This window comes from Coregonus lavaretus (assembly GCF_964263955.1).
Source record: "Coregonus lavaretus genome assembly, chromosome: 28".
NCBI lineage: Eukaryota > Metazoa > Chordata > Actinopteri > Salmoniformes > Salmonidae > Coregonus > Coregonus lavaretus.
The window spans coordinates 11,360,989-11,387,435 of NC_140015.1; the positions used below are offsets into that span (position 1 = coordinate 11,360,989).

Sequence of the window (26,447 nt, forward strand, 5' to 3'; positions counted from 1 at the left end):
TTATTGGTTCAGTAATCTTTCTGAAGATGCACACACTTGTGGCAGGCTACTGCTGGTGGCTCAGGGTGGGTTGCTTTTCCTAAAAAATAAAATACCACTCCTCACCAAAGGGAGGCAGTAAAAGCCTGTAGAAAAATGTAAGTAACAGCCAGTATGTGACCTCGCTGAATTGTAAACCGGCCTGCCTCAGGTGACATTTATATCTCACATGAAACAACAACAGTACCTGAAACATGGACGTTTCAGTCGAAGAGCTTCCAAATGAGGCAGTTCCGGTTTTGGATAGGGAAGTGATCCATTGATATGTATAAAGACAGCGTTGGGCTGAGTGGGTGAAGACTTTCAACTTCCCCAACATGATGATTCAAGATACAGTGATGACTGTCCTCTAGCTATCTACTAAAACCCCGGTCACCACCCTGCCCTGATAACAGGGACATGATCCATCACACCATACACGCTTCACCCCCCATAGTTGTAGCCTACCTACAATACATCATACAAAAATACTTTCCTTTTCATTTATTTTTTAGAATATATATTACACTGCCAGTTAACATTAACACGTACTTTAGACCTATACATAATTTATAAGGGTTTATACGCGTTTATAAACTGTTAGGCTAATTATTAGTCTAGTTTTACAGTTTATAACTATGTAATAAACAGTCAATACATTCGTTGAAATGTGTATCTAAACACAATCCTTAAAGCTATAAATAAAGGCCAGGAGATGTAGCCCAATCATAATATGAATAATCTTTCGACAACAAATAATGAAGACATGTGTCACTGTTGGACAAGTAAAGAGACAAGCTATCAAACAAGTAAATGAACACAGAGGGTCACGAGGACCAACTCGCTCTCGTTGGGCGCGTATATGGGCAAGGCGTGGCCAATTAAAAAGTAGAGTTTGAAGGGAGGGATCCGCGTGCTGCTGCTGAGTGCGGAGGCGATCAAGGTGGTGTGATCAGGCAGTGAGAGGATAGCTAGTGTAACCGTGGGAACTGAGGGCTGCACAGGGTGGACAGGGGAGGACAACCCTGGGAGGACACATAGGAGGGCGCGCCACAACCAGCGCATGTACCTGCTGGTTTTTCCTTCAGTTCCAGTCTCACCTTATATCCACATCGGATGGTGAATGAAACCGATCCGCGTCCAGAACAGACACACTGACTGACAAAGATGGAAAGTCAAGGCAGCCGCTGTAAGATCGTGGTGGTCGGAGATACGCAATGTGGTAAAACGGCTCTCCTACATGTTTTTGCGAAGGACTGCTATCCCGAGGTAAGTGTCCTGATATAGGCTATGAAGTCTTGCGTTATGAACATGACTGTCCACACTTGAAAACAGGCAACTGGATAATTTAAGAGTGGTATGTGTACTGTGGGTCGATGGAACTCATCGCAGTTTGTGAATAAAGCAAAGATAAATGTCAAGACAGACACAAAACCAAATAGAACGACAGGGTTTCTATATTCTAATCATTTCATCCCAAATGTCTTGATTTAAATTATGAGCCAAAGGTGTGTTCGCACCTGCGTTAGGTAATCTCTAGAGAGAAAGAGAGAGAGACGGAAAGCCGAAAGACATAAATAATACAAAATTGCCATTATTATTAGTGAATAAACAATATAGACTCATATAATGTATTTCGGAGTGTATTCAGTTTCCACTTTTGATTAATATTTTATCTGGGTGTTATTGTCAACTAGACCTACATTGTTTTAATATAGTCTATATATTTGTATGATAACATTACATTTAAGTGATTGAACGTCTGACCTATGTTTACTCCTATGCTATTTGTGCTGTACTAATCAACATGCACCCTTTTTTTCAGAACTATGTCCCCACAGTATTTGAAAACTACACGGCCAGTTTTGAAATTGACAAACAGAGGATTGAGTTGAACATGTGGGACACCTCAGGTAATACTATTTCTGCTCTCTGCATCTATCTCCTAAAGGCTGATGACAAATCAATCCCTCTGGCTGCTCCGCTCTGCAGTGACGACAGTCCATGTCTGCAACGGTGGGAGGGCTGCTTCAATAATTTTGGAGTTTTCAAGCAGTCATCTCTCTGACTAATTGCTTTGACCATGCCAACTTATGACTGACTGACTGGCCTACTTTTGCTTTGGGCATTTGCTATTTATGATTGTTGTCTTTGCTGAAAAGCTCCAGTGCCACTCCTTTCTCTCAGCGCTGCCCTCTGTTTGCATTCCTCTCTGTGCGGAGCGCTGTGTGGGGCTGGGATGTTCCCATGCTCTGTCCAGGGGCCAGAAGACTGCTAGGGAGGTCGGGGAGGGACGGGGGCTGAAGCAGAATGGCTGACTGAGTGACTGGCCCACAGAAATGATCTCTCAACCCATCCAATCTACTTGAGTCTGTCAGTGAGGGCTGAAGAGGCCTCTGTGGCTGGGAGGCAGGACTCAGTGGTTGGAAGTTTTCCTTATCTCCTCCTTAGCTTTGGACCGGGGGGCTTCTGTAATGGTAGTAGGGTTGTGCTTCTGTCTGTCCATATCTAAACCCTTTGATGATCACTGACGATAGGTGATTAGCCTTTTATCTTCAGTAAAGAGACCATAACCCCACCTCCCTTTACTCCATCTACAAACATGATATCACCCACCCGGCCTACCAGCCTCAAGCAAGTTACACTCAAGAGTGTGTGTGCTCACTTGCCTGCCTATTTACGTCTTGGTTCGTAGAAAACACAGATGCTCATGTTTTCACTCCAGATGTAAATTAATTAACGGATGTTCTCCCATGGTAAAAAACCCTCAAACATTTAAATAAAGAGAGAAACAATTAGGTCAGGTTTCTGCCTCTGACTTCCTGCCCTTCTTTTTTCCATAATTGTAATTCCATCCATCTCTTTCTATTCTTCCCTTCTCGTAACCCCCTCTTCTGCCCTCTCACTCTTCCTCCCCCCTCTCATGTGCGCTGGCAGCAGCAGTGTATTGCCAGGGACCATGTGTCTTCTCCAGTCCAGTTGCATGGCCACTATCTGGACCCACTATATAATTACTGTGAAGAAGCATTTGCATATGTAGTAGACCCCCTGCTGGCCTTCATAAACTACAGCTAAGGCCACTATAACTTACCCATGTGTAGCACAGGACCAGGGTCCTGTAATCTTTAACCAGTTGTGGAAAAAGTACCCAATTGTAATACTTGAGTAAAAGTAAAGATACCTTAATAGAAAATGACTCAAGTAAAAGTGAAAGTCACCCAGTAAAATACTACTTGAGTAAAAATCTAAAAGTTTTTGGTTTTAAATATACTTAAGTATCAAAAGTAAATGTAATTGCTAAAATATACTTAAGTATCAAAAGTCAAAGTCAAAGTATAAATAATTTAAAATTCCTAACATTAAGCAAACCAGATGGCACCATTTTCTTGTTTTTTAAATTTACGGATAGCCAGGGGCACACTCCAACATTCAGACATCATTTATAAATGATGCATTTGTGTTTCGTGAGCCTGTCAGATGAGAGGCAGTAGGGATGAGTTGTCAAAAATATAAATAGTAAAGTAAAGTACAGATACCCCAAAAAACGACTTAAGTAGTACTTTAAAGTATTTTTACTTAAGTACTTTACACCACTGTCTATAACCACCCAACAGTAGCTCTGTGTAACAATGTACCAGGATCAGCTCAGTTGGTTTCACTCCATCTGCCAACTAACACTGCCATCGACATAGTTAGTGGGGGGTAATACGATGGAGAGTGTATTAATAATAACATATCAATTGAACAGGAGAGACTCACCGTGGTCTCTGAATATCACTGATTTAATCATTATTTATTAGTCCTTGAGGTGCGTTCTGTTTCAGGAGCTGGAGTCTAGCCTCCTCATTTCCACTTTTACAGCCTCTGTGGTCTGATAGGTCTCAGTGAGTTTGGTAGGACGTGTATTGCCATTAACAAGGTCACGGTGCCTATTGTTTTAGTGTGGCAGTAGACCATTGATTAGTTTAGCCTCAGTGATCTGTTGTTCTCCAGACCAGCAGAGGTTCTAGTATTCACAGGATGGAGGAAAACAGAGGTGAGGTGTTGATCTAATTAGGGTCATGACTGTGTCTAGGTATTGTGTGTGTGTGTGAACTGATGTCTTAGTGAATAGGATGTTTATTTTAAAGAGGCAGAAACAGGGCCATTATGGCTGTCCAGAACTAGAGGGAAACTCGCAGCTGCTTTGTATTTCCCCTGCATTATGCTACGGACCATCTGGAGGATTAAGTCAATTAGAAACTGATTGAGTGGAATGCAAAGGAGAATGTTTGTCTGTATGTGTGTGTGTGTGTATATTGTGGGAGAGGGCATATTCTGTGTATGCATGTCTGTTTATCCGTGTTTGGCATCTGTGTATTTGTGTATCTAAATAATAATAATATGCCATTTAGCAGACGCTTTTATCCAAAGCGACTTACAGTCATGCGTGCATACATTTTTTTTTTTTTTTTTTTTGTGTATGGGTGGTCCCGGGGATCGAACCCACTACCTTGGCGTTACAAGCGCCGTGCTCTACCAGCTGAGCTACAGAGGACCACAGTAAATAACAGTAGCGAGGACTGATGTATTAAAAGACAGCGATGACTGACAAGCCGTTGCTCCTTGAGTTCAAATGTCACCATTCCTAACCCCATTCCAAGCTGTGATTGGCCAAGCTAACTGACTCTGGGTCACAATAGGTCTGTGCACCAATCAGTGACCAGTACTGGGTGCTCACGGTCACGGGTTATGATGCTCGTCAGCCAGTCTGAGTATTCATCCAGCCAAAACTGTCATGCCCCCTGTACTGTGCCTCTTCCCAATATGGTGGTGCTGCAGCATGGGAACTATCTCATCCAAGTCAGGCCTGGAACATTCTCCCACTCATAGCACAGCCAGGACTGTCCCAGGGAATATCTAAGTAACGCATGACAGTCAGTCAGGCTTCTCCCACAGTCCCACACCACAGTTACATCTCTGTTTATGCTCTCTGATTGACTAAGTCTGATTCCTATCTTAAAAGTGAAAGCCTTGACTTATGTGTTGTGGGTCAGAGAACATTCTTAGTCATACTGTAGCTTCCCACATATTTTGAATGATTTCTAATTTCCTTAGAGGCGTTAGGCAATGCCAAAGGCATTAGGCAATGTCAAATACCTCAAAAAAAATGTATCCACTTGCCGACTGGGCCATCCACATGTATTATAATGATTATTTTATAACACTTTTACTCACAAAAGGTGTTTCTGTAATTAGTGGTGTGATATATTTTTGATTTGAGAGATAATGACAAATAGCTTCAAACACCTAACATCACCCACACAACCACTACACACACACACACACACACACACACACACACGCCCATCACATGCACAGTGACTTTTCAACATTCCTGGTGACTTTGTTTTTTGCTAAAAGCCACATTCTCAGTGCAGTGGACCATTAGGGCATAAGAGCCCTGTATAAACAAGCTTAGTTCACAGGGCCTTCCCTTCCCTAGCCCTTTCCACTTGATTAATCTTTAATAGCAACTGCATGAGCTACAACTCAAAACAGAGATGAAATAAAACCAACAGCCCCACTCTACTCTATTGTGGCTGGCTGTAGCTGGAGGTGCTTCAGAAAGCAGAAACATGAGATGAGTAGCTCGCCTAGATTTCCATGTTGATTACAGAGATGACTGAGGAAGATGACCTCAATGATATGCTGCATCAGTCAGCCTTTAGTTTGCCCTTCCTCATCTTACTGTGATGCTATCCTCATACGTTTTCATATTCTTCTCATACCTGCACTTGTCTTTTATGATTTGTGAGTGCACACTTATTTTACAAAGCTTTTGTTTGTTTTGCATTAAGTTTAAATCTATCACAACCTTTAAATCGTAGTAATTTTTTTTACCCCCCTTTAATGTCAAAGTTAAATCTTTATTGTCAGTATCCTGAAAAGGGATGAGCATATCCTGTTGACTAACTCACACAGCTGCACTAGTCTACACTGAGCAGTTAATGCTAGTCTCCTGACCTGCCTGGGGGTAGAACTGCCGAAACTCAAACCTGTTTTTATTATGATTAGCACATTGCAGGCACACCCGTTGGTTAGGCACAGCCAGTGAATGTACTGTGCACCTGTGTGTGTGTGTGTGTGAGTGGAAATGAGTGGTATGAAGGGTTGTTGTGGGTTCAAAATGACCCTTGTTGACCCCCAGATGAATTATTTTATGAGAAAGGGGTTTGGATCGCACATGCAATCACATTTCAGATGAACTACCCATCCCCCCTCTTGCCCAATTTATCAGTTTGAAAAGGCTTTATGATAATTTCCTCAACCATTATCTTGCCATTGGAATGTCAAACACTGCATTATGTCGGTTTTACATTTGACATTTTAGTCATTTAGCAGACACTCTTATCCAGAGCGACTTACAGTTAGTGAGTGCATACAAAAGTTCATACTGGCCCCCTGTTTTATAACTATTGTTTCAGTGAAGCACCATTATGGAGAATAGGTGTATTCCTAATATAACGGTGAATACCCAGACTATATTTAGGACATGAAAAGGCATGTCAGGACTACTTAACCTTAATAGGCCATCAGAGCACTTAAAAATAAGTAGTTAGGAAAACCGATAGTAAAATATTCACCCTATTCACCATAGCTCCATTAAGCTTACTTCCATTGTCTAACAAACACTGCCTATATTGTTACATATCTTATTCAACACATTGTAAAACGGTATGTTTCTTTGTGTTTCAACATTCATAAAACAACCCAAAACACCAAAGGCCATCACTAATAGTCTTATACAATGGAAAGTACCAAATTACCATGAATGGTGCATTTGAACAGGAGCTGGAAATAAATGCGTGCTACTGCCAGGTCCATGCATACAGACAGACAGCAGACAGAAGGACAGATATTGTTGAAATGCGTGTGGAGGTATTTTTGGACAGAGGGTAGTGTTCTGGCTCTCTGTTGAGCCCCTGGCGGGGGTCGGCACTGTGGGGGGGGGGTTTAATCCAGCACCTCCCTGGCCCCCCTTGTGGCTCCCCGGCCCTGGCTCTCATTTGGGAGCACCTCCAACCCCACTGGAGAAGAGCCTTCCCAGTCCTGCATGCCTCTTTTACATATAGATTAGAAGTAATAGCTGTATATGTGGTAGGGTAGCAAAATTCTGGAAACTTTCCCAAAATACAGCTTTTTCAGATATCCCGGTTGGAGGATTCATAGATTTCCTGCTTATTCCATACTGAATGTAGAAATCTTCCAACTGGGATTTCTGGAAAACCTGTGAATTTTGGGAACATTACTGAAATCTTGCACCCTGTGGATATACAGCATGTGGACATGTACAGTAGATATCTTATTCATAGATTCCATAGCCACCTCACCGCACACTGCTCCACTGATTGTCTGTGACAGTGTAGCCGCCTGGAGAGTCTGGAGGAGAGCCAGGGTTCAGGCTGCAGGGGTTTATGTCTAGCCGCTCAGAGTGGCCCCTGGCTGGGTACGCGTCTCTGATTCTCCCCTTGGAGCCTTGCGGTTCTCTGGTCTGAGTCACTAACACTAACTACTACGCTAGGGTCAGTGTGTTGGAGGAGACCTGGGTGCCCATATGCTTCAGCCAGAGAGACCAATCAGACCTTGGACAAGAGAAAGAGGGAAAAGATTAAGAAAACGTGAAGGAAAGAAGGGAAAGAAAATTGTCTGACATGGCTAGTTTCACCACTATGAGGGTGTTTTAAAACGTGTCCCTTATCTCTCTGTTTTCTCTTTTTCTCCACCATCATTCTCTCTCTCTCTCTCCACCATCATTCTCTCTCTCTCTCTCTCTCTCTCTCTCTCTCTCCACCATCATTCTCCCTCTCTCTCTCTCTCTCTCTCTCTCTCTCTCTCTCTCTCTCTCTCTCTCTCTCTCTCTCTCTCTCTCTCTCTCTCTCTCTCTCTCTCTCTCTCTCTCTCTCTCTCTCTCTCTCTCTCTCTCTCTCTCTCTCTTATCCTCTTTCTCCATCCTGTGTTCTCCCTCTCTGTGATAGCTCATTAGTCTGCATAGCTCTGTTCTGACCTGGAGTCAGCGACAGTGTGTAGGAGAGGGGGAGAGGAAAGGAGAGGAGGAGAGGAGCATAGTGAGGGCCAGTCAGCCTCACTGACAGGAACACACAGCCTATAATTAAACACACAGAATATCCAATTTATGTCCAACACACACCCTCACACATACGCTTGCACGCACTCGCACACAGATGCGACTGCAGGCACGCATGCACACACACACACACAAACACACACACATGCCCGCGTACATACTTTTTTGAATAACCTAAAAACACAAAGGAAACAGGCAGACGGTACACCCAAGGTCATGCTCTTCTCTGGGCTTGTTATGTCCTTATGAATGGTACACTACACAGCCCCATGGTGAGCCCACTGCCCGCCTGCCCCTGTTCCTCTGCCCTCTCACTGTCTCCCAGCTCCTAATCTAGTCACGTGGAGGCTTTTGGGGGATTCCATCCAGACAGATCTCTAATGACATCCTCCCCTCTGATCCCTCTGCTCTCTGATGATCTCTGTGATCTCTGTATGACTGTCTGACCTTGGTCACAGACAGACAAAGGCCCTATGATACATCTCTGTACCGCCTCTCTTAAATATGACTGTAGACTCACTGCGGGGTGCTAGACACTGGGGCTTAACATATTCACTTCAGGACACATAATGATGATTGGTGCACATATGGCTCTTACATACTTACATACTTAGGTTAATACTACTTATTTAATTTTTTATTTTATTTAACCTTTATTTCGACAGGGATGCTGAGACCAAGGTCTGTTTTACAAATGAGCCCAGCATACACATCAAAGGCACATCAATATACACTATACACATCAATATACTGTACACATCAATAATACACATCAATATACTGTACACATCAATATACTATACACGTCGATATACTGTACACATCAATATACTATACACATCAATAATACACATCAATATACTATACACATCAATATACTATACACATCAATATACACTATACACATCAATATACTATACACATCAATAATACACATCAATATCCTGTACACATCAATATACTATACACATCAATAATACACATCAATATACACTCTACACATCAATATACTGTACACATCAATAATAAACATCAATATACACTATACACATCAATATACTGTACACATCAATAATACACATCAATAATACATATAAATATACACTATACACATAAATATACTGTACACATCAATAATACATATCAATATACTGTACACATCAATAATACACATCAATATACTGTACACATCAATAATATACATCAATAATACACATACATATACTGTACACATCAAAATACACTTCAATAATACATATCACTATACTGTACACATCAATAATACTCATCAATAATACACATCAATAATACTGTACACATCAATAATACTCATCAATAATACACATAAATATGCTGTACACATCAATATTCACATCAATATGCTGTACACATCAATATGCTGTACACAACAATAATACTCATCAATAATACACATCAATATGCTGTACACATCAATATTCACATCAATATGCTGTACACATCCATAATACTCATCAATAATACACATAAATAATACACATCAATATACTGTACACATCAATAATGCACATCAATATGCTGTACACATCAATATTCACATCAATAATACACATCAATATACTGTACACATCAATAACACTCATCAATAATACACATATATATGCTGTACACATCAATATTCACATCAATATGCTGTACACATCAATATTCACATAAAAATGCTGTACACATCAATAATACTCATCAATAATACACATCAATATGCTGTACACATCAATATTCACATCAATATGCTGTACACATCAATATTCTCGTCAATAATACACATCAATAATACTCATCAATATACAATCACGGTTGACAACTCCGTTGTGTCCTCCTCCCAGAGTGCGAAGAGCCTTGGCGTGACCCTGGACAACACCCTGTCGTTCTCCGCTAACATCAAGGCGGTGACCCGCTCCTGCAGGTTCATGCTCTACAACATTCGGAGAGTACGACCCTGCCTTACACAGGAAGCGGCACAGGTCCTAATCCAGGCACTTGTCATCTCCCGTCTGGATTACTGCAACTCGCTGTTGGCTGGCCTCCCTGCCTGTGCCATTAAACCCCTACAACTCATCCAGAATGCCGCAGCCCGTCTGGTGTTCAACCTTCCCAAGTTCTCTCACGTCACCCCCCTCCTCCGCACACTCCACTGGCTTCCAGTTGAAGCTCGCATCCGTTACAAGACCATGGTGCTTGCCTATGGAGCAGTGAGGGGAACGGCACCTCTGTACCTTCGGGCTCTGATCAGTCCCTACACCCAAACGAGGGCATTGCGTTCATCCACCTCTGGCCTGCTGGCTCCCCTTCCTCTGCGGAAGCATAGTTCCCGCTCAGCCCAGTCAAAACTGTTCGCTGCTCTGGCACCCCAATGGTGGAACAAGCTCCCTCACGACGCCAGGACAGCGGAGTCACTCACCACCTTCCGGAGACATTTGAAACCCCACCTCTTTAAGGAATACCTGGGATAGGATAAAGTAATCCTTCTACCCCCCCCCAAAATTGTAAAGTGGTTATCCCACTGGCTATAGGGTGAATGCACCAATTTGTGAGTCGCTCTGGATAAGAGCGTCTGCTAAATGACGTAAATGTGCCCTTGAGCAAGGCACTTAACCCTAATTGCTCCTGTAAGTCGCTCTGGATAAGAGCGTCTGCTAAATGACTAAAATGTAAATGTAAATGTATACTGTACACATCAATATTCACATCAATATACTGTACACATCAATAATACACATCAATATTCACATCAATATACTGTACACATCAATAATACACATCAATATTCACATCAATATACTGTACACATCAATAATACACATCAATATTCACATCAATATACTGTACACATCAATAATACACATCAATATTCACATCAATATACTGTACACATCAATAATACACATCAATATTCACATCAATATGCTGTACACATCAATATTCACATCAATATTCACATCGATATGCTGTACACATCAATATTCACATCAATATTCACATTGATATGCTGTACACATCAATATTCACATCAATATTCACATCGATATGCTGTACACATCAATATTCACATCGATATACTAAAAGCAGAACAAAATAATAGAAAACAAACCCATTCTTCAGTAAAAGGGACCTCAATCAGCCTTTTGAATTGTCCTAGAGGCACCAATTCATCCAATTTTAAAGTGCCTTGGAGATTATTCCACAAGTAAGATGCAAAAAAACTAAAAGCAGATTTACCTAACTCAGTGGAGATCAAAGGGATCTCCAGAGTTAGCCATCCCTGTGACCGGGTCTGGTATCTCTTATGTCTATAAGTTAACAATGAAGTAAGGTACGGTTGAAGTTTATCCAGGAGGGATTTACAAGTAAAAAGAGTGCAATGCATTGATCTACGGGATTTCAAAGAGGGCCAGCCTACTTTCTGATACAGAATGCAGTGATGTGTACTGAACCTAATCGACCTCATGGAAAATACATACTAATGATTAGTACACCCTGCTAGATACATTCAGTACCAGTGGTTTGTACACATGCTAGCCTATTTACATTTGAGTCATTTAGCAGACACTCTTATCCAGAGCAATTAGGGTAAGTGCCTTGCTTAAGGTCACATCGACAGATTATTTATTTTCACCTAGTCTGCTCGGGGATTGGAACCAGTGACCTTTTGACTACTAGCGCAACGCTCTTAACCGCTAGGCTACCTGCCGACCCTATCTACTGCTGGGGACCATATATAGACAAAAGAAGCTTGAGAATAGACATGGCAACCTTAATGCAGGCATCCGATGCCCAATTTGATCCAGAAGCCAAATGTCAAACAATCCCAAAATAATCCCCCTGAAATCAATCACAGACAAAGAGACATATTATAGAGAGTTCAGAAGGAGAGAAGAGAACAGAGGAAGTGAAATATAAAAAGATAGGCCTATAAAAATAATTGCTTGTGTGTGTGTTAGTCCATGGGAATGCCAACTGCCCTGACCATGTCACCCCTGCCATTGTGTCTCAGCTGACCGGAGGGGGGGTGGGGAGGTAGGGGGCTGGGTCTGGGGTGGTGCTTGCTTGGCTCAGGGCACAATGAGGCTGGGAAGCAGCTGGGACTGACTGAGGGGGTAAGGGGGGAGTGGAGTGGAGTGGAGAGGGGGGAGTGGAGTGGAGTGGAGTGGAGAGGGGGGAGTGGAGTGGAGTGGAGAGGGGGGAGTGGAGTGGAGTGGAGTGGAGAGGGGGGAGTGGAGTGGAGTGGAGAGGGGGGAGTGAAGCGGAGAGGGCAGGAGGGAGAGAATGCTCTCAGAGCTAAGAGGGGATCGTGTTTTGTGGCAGTGAATAGTGGGAGAAGGGACAGAAGGAGGAGAGGTATACATCTGGATCTGGGACCACCCCTCTGAGCCCAACCCTCTGGGCTTTGTGATGTGTTGGGTCATGACTCTATAACTCATTGGTCTTCATTGACCTATAGTAATGTGATCCTCTGTGTGATCCTATGACTCCAATGCCACAGTGGAGCATTATTGATCCCAAATGGAGTCAACTAAAGGGCAAACAGTAACAGTATGGGCTGAAACTAGGATTAGTCTGTTGCTTACTTTGGAGTTTCTGAGTGTCATCCCATTTTCTCAGACATTCCTGAAACACTTGTTCGTTATCCTCCGTCAGCAGTGAATGAGTGTTAGTCTCCCAGGCTGGCAGGAAGCAGCTCACACAGGGAACTCTGGGACATGGAATTTCCGGGCCTGTCCCTCCGGGCGGCAAGCGTAGCACAGCAGCATAACTTGCAGTTTTGCCAGCTTTGATCACTGCACTTCGAACAGCATGGTGACTGGCCCTCGCCCTCACCGCCGCATGGCTACCAGGTCTAGTGTTTAGCTCGCTCCTATCCCCCACCACCTCCACTGGATGAGACCCTCTCTCAGTGTAAGGGGATACGGCTGGGCCTGTCTCTTACCCCCTTGGCCCTTTAACCCGCATCCTCTCCCACTTCCCTTCCACAGCTCCCATCATTTATGGTTGACTTTATTTAAAAACAGGATCAGATGCTCTCTCTCTCTCTCTCTCTCTCTCTCTCTCTCTCTCTCTCTCTCTCTCTCTCTCTCTCTTGCTCTCTCTCGCTCTCTCTCTTGCTCTCTCCCTTTCTCTTCTCTTTCTCCCTCTCTCGCTATCACTCTCTTTCTTTCTCTGCTGTCTTTGGGGGGAGTGGAAGTGCACTCAAAGGAGAGAGGGAATGGTGCCCATCATCTCCACTCGAGCCCTCCCTAGGGACCCTACAGAGTGGGCCAAGGATGGATAGGGCTATGATAGGGATGTGCTTGGATGGCTAGGGGGAAGGGGGAGAGATAGAAGTGGAGAGGATGTCTTTTTCCTCTTACAAGCTGTCTTTTATGTGACCGTGATAGATGTCTGAACATTTTCAATTCCTATTTAATATCAAACAGACAGCCTTGGACGAAAATAACCCCACTCTTAGTAGTATTCCAAAATTTGAATGAATTTCCCTCAGCCAAGGAAAGAAGGAGATGGAAAAGAGATGTCTATAAAAGGATGTGATGCATGGTGTTTTACAGGTGAAAGGGAATGTAAGGAGGGGGATTTTTTTATTGTGTGTGAGCGAGAGAAGAGAGTGGGGTCTCTTCAGAGCTGAATCCATTAGTCCATGGTAATCACAGAATTACAGGCCAGCTGTCTGTGAAGCAACCGAACACTGGCCACCACCATGCCTGCAGTCTGCAGTATACCTCCCTCCTCCATGCCTCCATACCTTAGCCGTGTCTCAGCTATGGACTGTTCTGAGGTGCTGTGAAGGACCAGGGATGGGGCGGCCTTCCTTACAATCTGGCCCCTCTAACCGGATCAACACATAATCTCTTCAGGGAGTGAAACCGGATATTCCCAGGTCTTCTTAATTCCAAAATACCCCCTTTCCCTCTACTCCCTTCCCAGTGGACCCTGCTCTGCTTTCACATGCCCAGAGCAACAACAGAGAACTTATCTCAAGACGTGACGTGAAGCTGGGCGTTGGAAAGGGGATGTTAGAATTAACACAGTTGGCATTAACAGGTGTAAGTGGTGGAGGTAGTGAAACACAAAGTGTTTTGTTCTCCTGGCTGTCTTTAAATGCCCCTTGTCTGTTTGAATGGTGTTATTTGGTGTAACTTGTCTTAACAGCTCGTACCGCTTCGTAGTGACTCATCGTTACTCATCATTCCTCGTGTGAGGGAGGCTATGCTAGAGCAAACCCAGACAAAGCGTGTGCTTGTGTTGTACATAGACAATCGATCACGGATACATATTCTGTCTAACAAAGGCCAAGACATAATGAAGTCTTAAGTACTGTACAGCAAACAGAACTCAAATAATTGGTCACATCATAAACAAGGAATACACAGTAGTTCATTGGGAAATGTTTGTTCCTCAGTTGGACACTAACTGGGGAGGAAAGACAGAGAGAGAAGGAAGAAGATTGAAGGTTTCCGCCAGGGAGAATCATGTCATATACAGTGGCTTGCGAAAGTATTCACCCCCCTTGGCATTTTTCCTATTTTGTTGCCTTACAACCAGGAATTAAAATTGATTTTTTGGGGGTTTGTATCATTTGATTAACACAACATGCCTACCACTTTGAAGATGCTAAATATTTTTTCTTGTGAAACAAACAAGAAATAAGACAAAAAAACAGAACTTGAGCGTGCATAACTATTCACCGCCACTGGGATTTTTGCCCATTCTTCAAGGCAAAACTGCTCCAGCTCCTTCAAGTTGGATAGGTTCCGCTGGTGTACAGCAATCTTTAAGTCATACCACAGATTCTCAATTGGATTGAGGTCTGGGCTTTGACTAGGCCATTCCAAGACATTTAGTCCCCTGTAGCTCAGTTGGCGCTTGCAACGCCAGGGTTGTGGGTTCGTTTCCCATGGGGGGCCAGTATGAAAATGTATGCATTCACTAACTGTAAGTCGCTCTGGATAAGAGCGTCTGCTAAATGACAAAAATTTAAATTTAAATGTTTCCCCTTAAAGTGTTGCTTTAGCAGTATGCTTAGGGTCATTGTCCTGCTGGAAGGTGAACCTCCGTCCCAGTCTCAAATCTCTGAAAGACTGAAACAGGTTTCCCTCAAGAATTTCCCTGTATTTAGCGCCGTCCATCATTCCTTCAATTCTGACCAGTTTCCCAGTCCCTGCCGATGAAAAACATCCCCACAGCATGATGCTGCCACCACCATGCTTCACTGTGGGGATTGGTGTTCTCGGGGTGATGAGAGGTGTTGGGTTTGCGCCAGACATAGCATTTCCTTGATGGCCAAAAAGCTCAATTTTAGTCTCATCTGACCAGAGTACCTTCTTCCATATGTTTGGGGAGTCTCCCACATGCCTTTGGGCGAACACCAAACGTGTTTGCTTATTTTTGTCTTTAAGCAATGGCTTTTTTCTGGCCACTCTTCCGTAAAGCCCAGCTCTGTGGATGGTGTTCTCGGGGTGATGAGAGGTGTTGGCTTTGCAGCTCCTTCAGGGTTGTCTTTGGTATTTTTGTTGCCTCTCTGATTAATGCCCTCCTTGCCTGGTCTGTGAGTTTTGGTGGGCGGCCCTCTCTTGGCAGGTTTGTTGTGGTGCCATATTCTTTAAATGTTTTAATAATGTATTTAATGGTGCTCCGTGGGATGTTCAAAGTTTCTGATATTTTTTTATAACCCAACCCTGATCTGTACTTCTCCACAACTTTGTCCCTGACCTATTTGGAGAGCTCCTTGGTCTTCATGGTGCCACTTGCTTGGTGGTGCCCCTTGCTTAGTGATGTTGCAGACTCTTGGGACTTTCAGAACAGGTGTATATATACTGAGATCATGTGACACTTAGATTGCACACAGGTGGACTTTATTTAACTAATTATGTGACTTCTGAAGGTAATTGGTTGCACCAGATCTTATTTAGGGGCTTCATAGCAAAGTGGGTGAATACATATGCACGCACCACTTTTCCGATATTTATTTCACTTCACCAATTTTGACTATTTTGTGTATGTCCATTACATGAAATCCAAATAAAAATCTATTTAAATTACAGGTTGTAATGCAACAAAATAGGAAAAACACCAAGGGGGATGAATACTTTTGCAAGGCACTGTACAGAGAGCCATAGTGAGACAAAGACAGTGGGAGAGAGTGATAGAAAGCAACACAGCTTAGTCTAGACAGAGACAGAAACAAATATATATATATATATATATATATATATATAAATAGAGAGATAGAAAGAGAAAAAGAGAAAGAGAGAAAGAGAGCGAGAGAGAGAGAGAGAGAGAGTGAAATCAAACAGCAGGAGATGAAATGCAGAGTGGGAGGAGAGGAGAGGTGAGAAAGGGGAGGCTCCATCTCCATATCCCCAGAGGCTCAGAGAAGACAGACAGTAATCCAGCTCTCGGCTGGCGGCCACGTCCCCCCCTCTGTCCCCTGCCTGCTCTGTCAGCGGACAGCCCTGCTTTTGAACCTGCAAGTGGGAGAGACACAGGCATTAACTCTACTACAGTGGGGCTTTGAGTCAGATCCTTGCACCGGGGCTTAGCCATCACCCTTCAAAGGCTCTATTTCCTCCAGAGAGAGAAAGAGGGAGAGAGAGAGGGAGCCAGTATAGCTTTGATCAATATCCTTGGCGAGGGGACCACAGACTTGGGGGGGGGGGGTTAATGGCCATTTAACCCACTGTCACCTCCACTGTCCCACCTGCGCTTTAGAGCCTTTGAAAACCTGACATAGCACACTCTATTTCAGACCACCAGATTCTTTATTGGTGTGTGTGTGTGTAAGGGGTATGTGTGTGTCAGACTGGGAAAAGTACACACCCACAGTGCTCAAACCTTAGAACTAATGGAGGGGAAAGAGACCAACCCAGCAGAATCCTTTGTGCAACATGATGAAAGGATATTGTTTCTAGATGCACTATATAACGTCCTGGGGTGGCATCTACTAGCCTGCAGTACAAGCCCTCTCTAAAGGTGTCTGGTCTGGCAAGACATAGTGTTTTTCTCTCTCTGTAAGCAATGTTTTTCAAGCATGAGCTTTGCTTGAGTGGAAGGCTAGAGGCCAAACCTCCCCATTACTAAAGACTCTGGCCATCTGCAGTGAAAGCTCTAATGTCCTCTCAACCACTTATAGGACCAAGAGCCTTCATCCCCCTCGCTTTCCTCTCCTCTTCCTCCCTCCCTCTCCTCTTGGTTACCTCTTTGCCATCAATGCATCAGCTCCTTGCGGATACACTCCGTCCTCACTCTCCCCCTCTACCTCGTTCCCCTGCTCTCTCGCTCCCTCCGTCTCTCACCTCCTTTCAGGGCTGCACAAAGAAGCCATTTGCGTCGCCGCAGGTTGCTATGATACTCAGTCAGCACAAGTTGAAATGTTTTGCTGCTCTTTGAAGGTGGTATTAATGGGGAAAACAGCTGCGGGTGTAAGAGAGAAAGAGAGCAATAGAGAGTGGGTATGTGTGAGCACATTTGTATATTTGAGTGTTTGTGTGTATGGGCTGTGGCTAGTTTGATTCTACTGTTTCTATGGACCCAGCACAGTATGCATCAGTCACTGTTTTTGAGAAAGTGGGCGTCTGCATCTGTGTTTGTGTGTCTGTCTGTGTGTGTGTGTGTCTGTGTCTGTGTGTGTGTGTGTGTGTGTGTGTGTGGTCTAATCAGCCTGTGTTTGTTGCTGTGGACTCCCTGCCGTATGCTCATTAGACGACTTCTGGGCAAAGGCTGCTCTTTCCCCGTCTCTTTGCTGGAAGCCATTACAATGGCCTCTTTCTCAGCTGCTCCTGCACCCAGCAAAAACCCTTTAACCATGATTCATGTCTCCACAAGTAACCAGACATATCCCAGTTCAAAGAGGCGTAATCATACTGGTAATGGTACAATATAGTTCTTCAACACGCAAATTAAATTATATACAATTATGTTTTGATACTTTTACCCAAAACAGGCATTATACTTGATGAAGTCATTTTCTCTCAAAAACTGTTAGGAAAATTGGACAATGTCGCCCCTATTAACGGCAACAACAATCGAGGCTTATATCATTATTTATTTTTCCAACACAGACTGACTTGTTATAAAAGTTCCTAAAACATGAACAATATAATTACTGTATCTCATCACAATACAGTCTGATCAGGAAGTCATGGCACGCATCTCTTTGTGGCAGCACTCCCTTGCTCATAATTAAATCCAGGGACTTAACAGTCCCTCAAGGCTTAAATGAAGTCATAGCAGAGGCCTTTAGGCCTGAATAGTATGTGTGTTAGCGCTCCAGTGAGTCTGTGCCTGTATCCTACTACTATACTGTAAGTCCCTTGGGATGTTAATGGCCTTTGAGAAGGCTGGCCTCTTGGCTTCTCTTACCCTCCATTCAGACGAAGAGGCCCTTTCCTTCTGCCATGCCTCTTCTTCTCTGTAATTAGTACAGTGGACATAAAGACAGCCATCCTTTCTTCCTGTCGGAGGTGGCTAGTGCTGAATCAGGCTAATGTTAACGGTAGGCATTTTGTTTGGGGTGTTTTATGCCCGTCCCTGGCATTGAGGGGCAGATTTGGTTTGGCAGTGCCAGTCCTGAGTGGGCTGGGCCAGGTTCTGCCTGTACCCCTCCCCCCTCCTGCCCCATCTATCTTGTCCCTCCTCCCCTCCCTGACTGGAATTCAATTGACCTTTTGTTCTATCGCACAGCCAACGGCATGAGCCCCACCTTCTCTCCTCTCGTAACGGTCCTATACCTCTTTTTTTGTTCTGTCCCGTCCAATACTTTCATTACCCATCTGCACAGCACCCAACTCACCCATCAAACTTTGAAAAGGGGGCCTCGCTTTTGGCAAGAGCCGCTGAGGAATCTTATGAGTGACGAAAACTGCATCTCTCCTCCTCCTGCTGCTGCTGATGATGGTGGTTATGGAGATTGGCTTTTATTTGTGTCTGCTCGGGTTGTTTTACACACTGTACTTTTCCTCCTCCCTCTTTTTCTCCCTCCCTCCCCCTTCTTTCTCTCAGAGGACTTTTCTGACTTTGTAAAAGTCCTGAGGTGGCTCCTCTGTCGCTCTGAGGTTCTGTGACTAGGCCTGCCGTGCCCGTCACCTGTCAATCATGTTGATCTGTAGGATTGATCCCCTCACACACTCCCTCCCTCTCTCCTCACACACTCCCTCCCTCTCTCCTCTCTCCTCACACACTCCCTCCCTCTCTCCTCTCTCCTCACACACACACTCCCTCCCTCTCTCCTCTCCCCTCACACACTCCCTCCCGCTCTCCTCTCTCCTCACACACTCCCTCCCTCTCTCCTCTCTCCTCACACACTCCCTCCCTCTCTCCTCTCTCCTCACTCACTCCCTCCCTCTCCCCTCACTCACTCCCTCCCTCTCTCCTCTCCTCACTGCAGGCCTGTTGTGGTGTGATACATACTAAAGATCACCTTTGGTATCACAGCACCTCGTAACCAATCAGGGCCCTGCATTGTTAGATACACTGCTGAATGGGGGACCTGCTGTCCGTGTGATAGGGCTAGTGGAGAGTTTGTTTGTGTGCGAGTGTGTGTGGGCATGTGAATGTGCACGTGTGTGAATGCGTGCATGAGTGTGTGTGTCTGAGCACAGCTCTCTCAGCAGTAATCTTGTGACTGTGTAAATAAGTCTCTAACAGGGTCTAACAGTGATAGTTTCCTAATGACTGACTTCCTGCTGCTGTGAGGACTGCTTCTTCTCTGAGATACACTCCCTGGCTCTGTCTGGGACCCCATTGTTTGTTTTTGAGATGTCGCTCTGTTCTGTGTTACTCTGTTGCTCTGTTGAAAAGGAGAACAGGAGAAACAGGAAGAGTGAACTCTGGCTGCAGAAGCTAAATGAATGAACGTCTAACAAACTTTGAAACAACTTTTCAATGGTTATATGAAAAAGAATACATTTGTAAAGCTTCCTTCCTATGCACTCGTAATCTCAAGCGTACAAAGGCCAACCCTCGCACATGTACATTCTCTCTCACTGAAGTGTAACAGCCTTTGACCCTTTAGGACAGGGTGCCTGTTGCATTGTCCTGTGAGGTGATGGCTCAGGTCAGGGCAGGGCGGCTAGCTGAATGGGTCGGGCTATGGACCGCGTGCAGCCATTGTGCAGGCCTCATTCCACCACAAACAAAGAGAACATAGCCCTGCTAAAACAGGCGCTACTACCATTGTGTCCAGCCCAGTTCACTGGCACAGAAAGCCTGTGCTGCTTCAACAGCCTGCCATGGCATTATGTTGAGGCCATCCCTGAGTACAGTAACAATGTTAACATCACACTACACTACATGCCAGACATCAGGTACAGGCTGTTTGTATAGTGTAGGCTTCTAGTGCTCTAACTAGGTGGCAATTCAGTTGACATTTCAGGTTCAAATCAAGTCAGTCTGTCTCCTAAGAAAAGCAATAGCAGAGTCAGATTCCTTGTGTCCATTCCAACAAGTTTCTGTCCCCATGCTCTAGAGTGATGTAGGCTTGTGTTGCCTATATCTCAGGGGAGCCAGGATGGGACCACAGCCACATCCCCAGACAGGATCCCTGGGAGCCCAGGGAGTTTTACAAGCCTCCTAATGAGAGCAGTAGGGGAATGGGAGAGAGGAGAGAGGGGGAATGGGAGAGAGGAGAGAGGGGGAAAGGAGTGGTTGTGGTTCTGCTGTGGTGCCACTCTGCCTCCAAAACGGATGAAGGTACAGAAAAGAAAGAGAGAGAGAGTGAGATGTGTGTGTGGACAAGATTGAGTTCCAAGAGAAGAGAGAGTGTGTGTGTGTGTGTGTGTGTGTATGTGTGTGTGTGTGTGTGTGAGAGAGAAATCTCAAGAGCGACAGAGAAAGAGAGAGCGAGAAAGCGCTTTGCCCTTTGTACCCGCGACCATTGTCATTTGGGATGTGCACAAGGACCTAGCTCCTCTGCCAACTACAGTTCACGTGTGTGTGCTTATCACAATGCCCCTGCCTACCCCTCTACCACCTCTTAAGCTGAGGGAGGGGAAGGGGGGGGGTCACAGCTGGGCACATCTGTGTGCTTGTGTATAGGGAGGAGACTAAGGACACTCCCATCTGCACACAGCTGTTTATATCAATGGGTGTTTGCGTCAGCAGAAAGTGTGTGATGCTGTGATGCTGTGCTGCTCCCTGCTGTAATGGTTAAGTGTACAATATGTTAATGCCCATTTGTTAAACAGCTTCGTCCTCCAGGGTGTACATGTGTCTATGGGATTAGCAGGGGCTGCCAACCGTTCACATTCTATTTGAATCATCTGGGTTAAAGGAGGTAAAGGGATAGTGTACTGACAGGGACTAACTGTATGTGTGTCTGTGTGTCCACAGGTTCCTCGTATTATGACAACGTGCGGCCGTTGGCCTATCCTGACTCAGACGCTGTGCTCATCTGCTTTGACATCAGTCGCCCAGAGACTCTGGACAGTGTCCTGAAGAAGGTCAGTATCTTCCTCCTCCTCTTCCTCCTTTTCCTCACACTCCTCCTCCTCCAACTCCTCCTCCTCCTCTTCCTCCTCCTCACTGGTCAGTCACAACCAGGGTATATAACCATCATGCCCTGACTGGAGAGAACATGGTTTATTAACATTCTCATCCAAACTGTTCTTACTTCACTTCTCATATAGAGTTCCCATGCTATCTATAGCCAGCACACATTCTGACCCGTCAACAATAGAGTAAATCACGATGGGGGTAAGAGCTACCCCCCTTTATCTCCATGAAACAAGCAGGGCTACTTGACCCCTGACCCCTATAGGAAAGGGAGGTCAGACTGGAGAATGAGAGGAGGCCTTGGAGCCCGGTTGGGGTGGGATTTGGAGTGGAGTTCCAGCAATGGCAGATTAGCTATGCAGCAACCAATCAAAGAGCAGCTGTTTAAGAAGGAGACCGAGTGTTTATGTGAATCTAGGTATTTATGTGAGTTTCATATTAAATGAGAAGCCAGGACAGATGCTGGTAGTTAACGTTTTTATGGTGGCTTTTGGGTGTGATATGTTGATACTGGGAAGCAAACCAGCGAGAGTGTGGTAAGGTGTGGAGGTGGGGTGGTGAAATGTGGTCATGGGAATGTTTTACAGCTATTCTCAGGCTTATGAGAGAGTTTGTGTGTGTCAGTAAGTGTGTTTGTTATGACTGTAGTATATGTGTAATGTGTGTGTGTGTTTGTGTCATGTGAACCAGGCTTGGTGGCCCTCAGCGGTCTCTAAGTAGTCCTCCATCTTGAGGCCATGTGTGGCATGTCCCTTTGAAGGTCTCCTCCTGTGAGCTCAGGACATTGTAAAGACATTCCTACGGCGGCTCTGTTGACGTGTTTAGTGGTCTGGGGGGAGCTGGTAAAACACTCCCCACCCACAGGCTCTGTAGACCTAACCCACGCAACAGCTTGGTTCTACCCACCCGTCTCAGTTTCAGGGCTCAGTGGCGCCGTCTGTCGACATGGCTTTTGGTTTTCCCATGAATCCCCTGGTAGGGGTTGCCATGACCCCCTGACCCCTAGCTGTCGGCCCAGTAATTTTTAAAACCTGGGGCTCATGGAAACCTGTTGCCCAATCACCGTCCCAAATTAGACTCTTGACCTCTGTGACCTTGCCTGTCACCAAGGTCATCAGATGACAGGAGCGGGAGAGGATTGAGAATGGGGGTGCAACGTGATTGGATGGTATTGAAGAGATGGGGGTAGAGCATGGGGGGTCAAAGGTTGTTTAACTCTTGATGGATGGCTGCACACCCCTGCGTTCTGCATGTGGCTCCTGGATGAATTCAGACATGGTGGATGTTTTGAGGTGTGTTATTTGGTATTTGTGTGGCAGGAGGGCGGGACAGTGTTTTTCCAGCTGAGTCTGAACGATGACATTTAATCTCACAGGGTGTTGTTTCAACTGGACTGCACATGGTTTTCTGTTCTGTACTCTATCTAAAATAGCTCTATTTAGAGCACTGATTTAATTGAAACAGTTTCCCTATTATTGTGAAATGCTAGATTCCTCTGAGATCTAATCATAGATCTGCATATTCATCTAACTTAATGAAGCTGGGAGACTCACACAAATACACAGGATACTGAACAGAAGTCTCACAGGGAGACCACGAAAGCAAAGTCATTCATTTACATTCATTTAGACTAATGAGATAACCTAATGTCTATTACAGAGAGATTTAGGTGAGACAAATAAAAGGTTAATTCTCTTTGGTTAAGGGGGGCCAGGGTCAACCCCCCTCCTCTATGAGCTAAGTGGCCTGGGTAGAGTCCTGGGGATCGCAGGTCAGGGTAGGTTGGGCCAGAGAATGTAAAGGTCCTCTCTGTGGAGTCATTCCACTGTTCCATAGGAATGTCCTGCTGGTGAGGTGACCTGACTGATGAGCGCTGCTGGCTATTTACTGATGCTCGCTCGCTCGCTCTGTCTGTCTGTCTGTCTGTCTGTCTGTCTGTCTGTCTGTCTGTCTGTCTGTCTGTCTGTCTGTCTGTCTGTCTGTCTGTCTGTCTGTCTGTCTGTCTGTCTGTCTGTCTGTCTGTCTGTCTGTCTGTCTGTCTGTCTGTCTGTCTGTCTGTCTGTCTGTCTGTCTGTCTGTCTGTCTGTCTGTCTGTCTGTCTGTCTGTCTGTCTGTCTGTCTGTCTGTCTGTCTGTCTGTCTGTCTGTCTGTCTGTCTGTCTGTCTGTCTGTCTGTCTGTCTGTCTGTCTGTCTGTCCGTCCGTCCGTCCGTCCGTCCGTCCGTCCGTCCGTCCGTCCGTCCGTCCGTCCGTCCGTCCGTCCGTCCGTCCGTCCGTCCGTCCGTCCGTCCGTCCGTCCCTCCCTCCCTCCCTCCCTCCCTCCCTCCCTCCCTCCCTCCCTCCCTCCCTCCCTCCCAGACCTGGATCAAATTGAGGTGTGCTTGAGTTGGCTTGGAATTAGCACTTTTGGAACTATTCCATTGGTTCCATAATTGTACCGGGCAAAAACGAGTATTTGACATATACAGTATTTCTACTAGCTCTGAACTGTCTGTCTACCTCTCTTTCTGTCTATATGTTAACCTCTGCCTGTCTGTCTGTCTGCCTCTCTCTTTATGTGTCTTTGTTAACATGCTCCTGTCTGTGTGTCCATCCCACAGTGGCAGGGGGAGACCCAGGAGTTCTGTCCCAATGCCAAGGTGGTTCTGGTGGGTTGTAAGCTGGACATGAGGACAGACGTCAGCACCTTGAGAGAGCTGTCCAAGCAACGCCTCATCCCCGTCACACACGAACAGGTGAGCAGAGGAAGAGGAGTGGGAAAGGATGGAGGGATGAAGAAATGAAAGAGTGAGAGAAAAACACACAGCAGGAAGGAGATCTTTAAAAAAGAGAATGAGAAACCAATTGAGGTATAATGAGACACCCATGGGAGAAGAGAGAGATAGAGCCAACCCATTGTCAAACTAGCTTTAACCCTTAACCCAGCGTTGATGTAGCCACCCACAGTTGCTATATCAACAGGGCACACATACATTATGTACATATTACCTAATACATAGAAACACACTGAAGCAGACATTTTGCAGAGGTTGGCATTCTGACTCTAATATGCTGACAGCGATGTGGAGGTTGGTTATTGTAAAGGGGGTTTAGGGGGTAGCAGGGTGGGGGGTAGGTATGTATAGGATTTATGTCTCAGGAGTAGGGCTGTTGCGGTGACCGTATTACCGCCACACCGGCGGTCACGAGTCATGAAGGCAGTCAAATTCCACATGACCGTTTAGTCACGGTAGTTAGGCTTCTCCAAGCTCTGATGAATGCTGCTGGTCATTAGTAGCCTACCAAACTTGCTAACTGCCTGGTACTCAGCACTCTATTGTCCCTCTAATCACTCTGACATCAATGCAAATATAATTGAAAATCTAATCAAACACTTCATGAGAGCCCATGAGCTCATGTTGCGTAACATTTCTATAGGATATGCAATTGCGGGAGAAAACAGAGTGATTGCCGCTAATAAAAAGAGGAGCATCCCATCAGCTTTCTATAGGCTAGGCCTACTATATTTATTTCTCAACTTTCCTAATATTAAGCACATTGCTTATATTTACAACAGGAGTATAGCCTACCTGGCTGACATGAAAATAAACCTCCATTCGCTATTTAAGTGCATAGATCCGGTGACTGTGCTGGCCACTCCATTATAGACAGAATACCAGCTGACTGCTTCTTCCCTAAATAGTTATTGCATAGTTTGGAGCTGTGCTTTGGGTCATTGTCCTGTTATAGGAGGAAATTGGCTCCAATCAAGCGCCGTCCACAGGGTATGGCATGGCATTGCAAAATGGAGTGATAGCCTTCCTTCTTCAAGATCCCTTTTACCCTGTACAAATCTCCCACTTTACCACCACCAAAGCACCCCCAAACCATCACATTGCCTCCACCATGCTTGACAGATGGCATCAAGCACTCCTCCAGCATCTTTTCATTTGACTCCTCCAGCATCGAACACCTCAAACTTCGATTCGTCTGTCCATAACACTTTTTTCCAATCTTCCTCTGTCCAGTGTCTGTGTTCCTTTGCTCATCTTAATCTTTTCTTTTTATTGGCCAGTCTGAGATATGGCTTTTTCTTTGCAACTCTGCCCAGAAGGTCAGCATCCCTGCGTCGCCTCTTCACTGTTGACGTTGAGACTGGTGTTTTGCGGGTACTATTTAATGAAGCTGCCAGTTGAGGACCTGTGAGGCGTATGTTTCTCAAACTAGACACTCTAATATATTTGTCCTCTTGCTCAGTTGTGCACCGGGGCCTCCCACTCCTCTTTCTATTCTGGTTAGAGCCAGTTTGCGCTGGTCTGTGAAGGGAGTAGTACACAGCGTTGTACGAGATCTTCAGTTTCTTGGCAATTTCTTGCATGGAACAGCCTTCATTTCTCAGAACAAGAATAGACTGACGAGTTTCAGAAGAAAGTTATTTGTTTCTGGCCATTTTTATTCTGTAATCGAACCCAAAATTGCTGATGCTCCAGATACTCAACTAGTCTCAAGAAGGCCAGTTTTATTGCTTCTTTAATCAGCACAACCGTTTTCAGCTGTGCTAACATAATTGCAAAAGGGTTTTCTAATGATCAATTAGCCTTTTAAAATGATAAACTTGGATTAGCAAACACAACGTGCCAGTGGAACACAGGACTGATGGTTGCTGATAATGGGCCTCTGTACGCCTATGTAGATATTCCATAAAAAATCAGCCGTTTCCAGCTACATTATATATTATCACTTGTGAATGATGCCCTGCATAAGAAACTGCCTTTTTTTTGCTACTTGTTCGAATCATAGTCG

The 26,447-nt window shown here is 44.9% G+C and overlaps 1 protein-coding gene across 1 annotated transcript in view; it reads left to right on the top strand.

The window, feature by feature from the left end:
* The first annotated feature begins 908 nt into the window (after positions 1 to 908).
* Positions 909 to 26,447, top strand: part of LOC311104271 (rho-related GTP-binding protein RhoN-like) — a 32,466-nt gene continuing 6,927 nt past the window's right edge. Inside the window, exons 1-4 of the mRNA XM_084146060.1 lie at positions 909 to 1,287; positions 1,844 to 1,931; positions 21,506 to 21,615; positions 24,266 to 24,400. Of these exons, the coding sequence (XP_084002186.1) occupies positions 1,186 to 1,287; positions 1,844 to 1,931; positions 21,506 to 21,615; positions 24,266 to 24,400 (435 nt within the window). The 5' untranslated portion in view covers positions 909 to 1,185. The remainder of the gene's footprint in view (positions 1,288 to 1,843; positions 1,932 to 21,505; positions 21,616 to 24,265; positions 24,401 to 26,447) is intronic.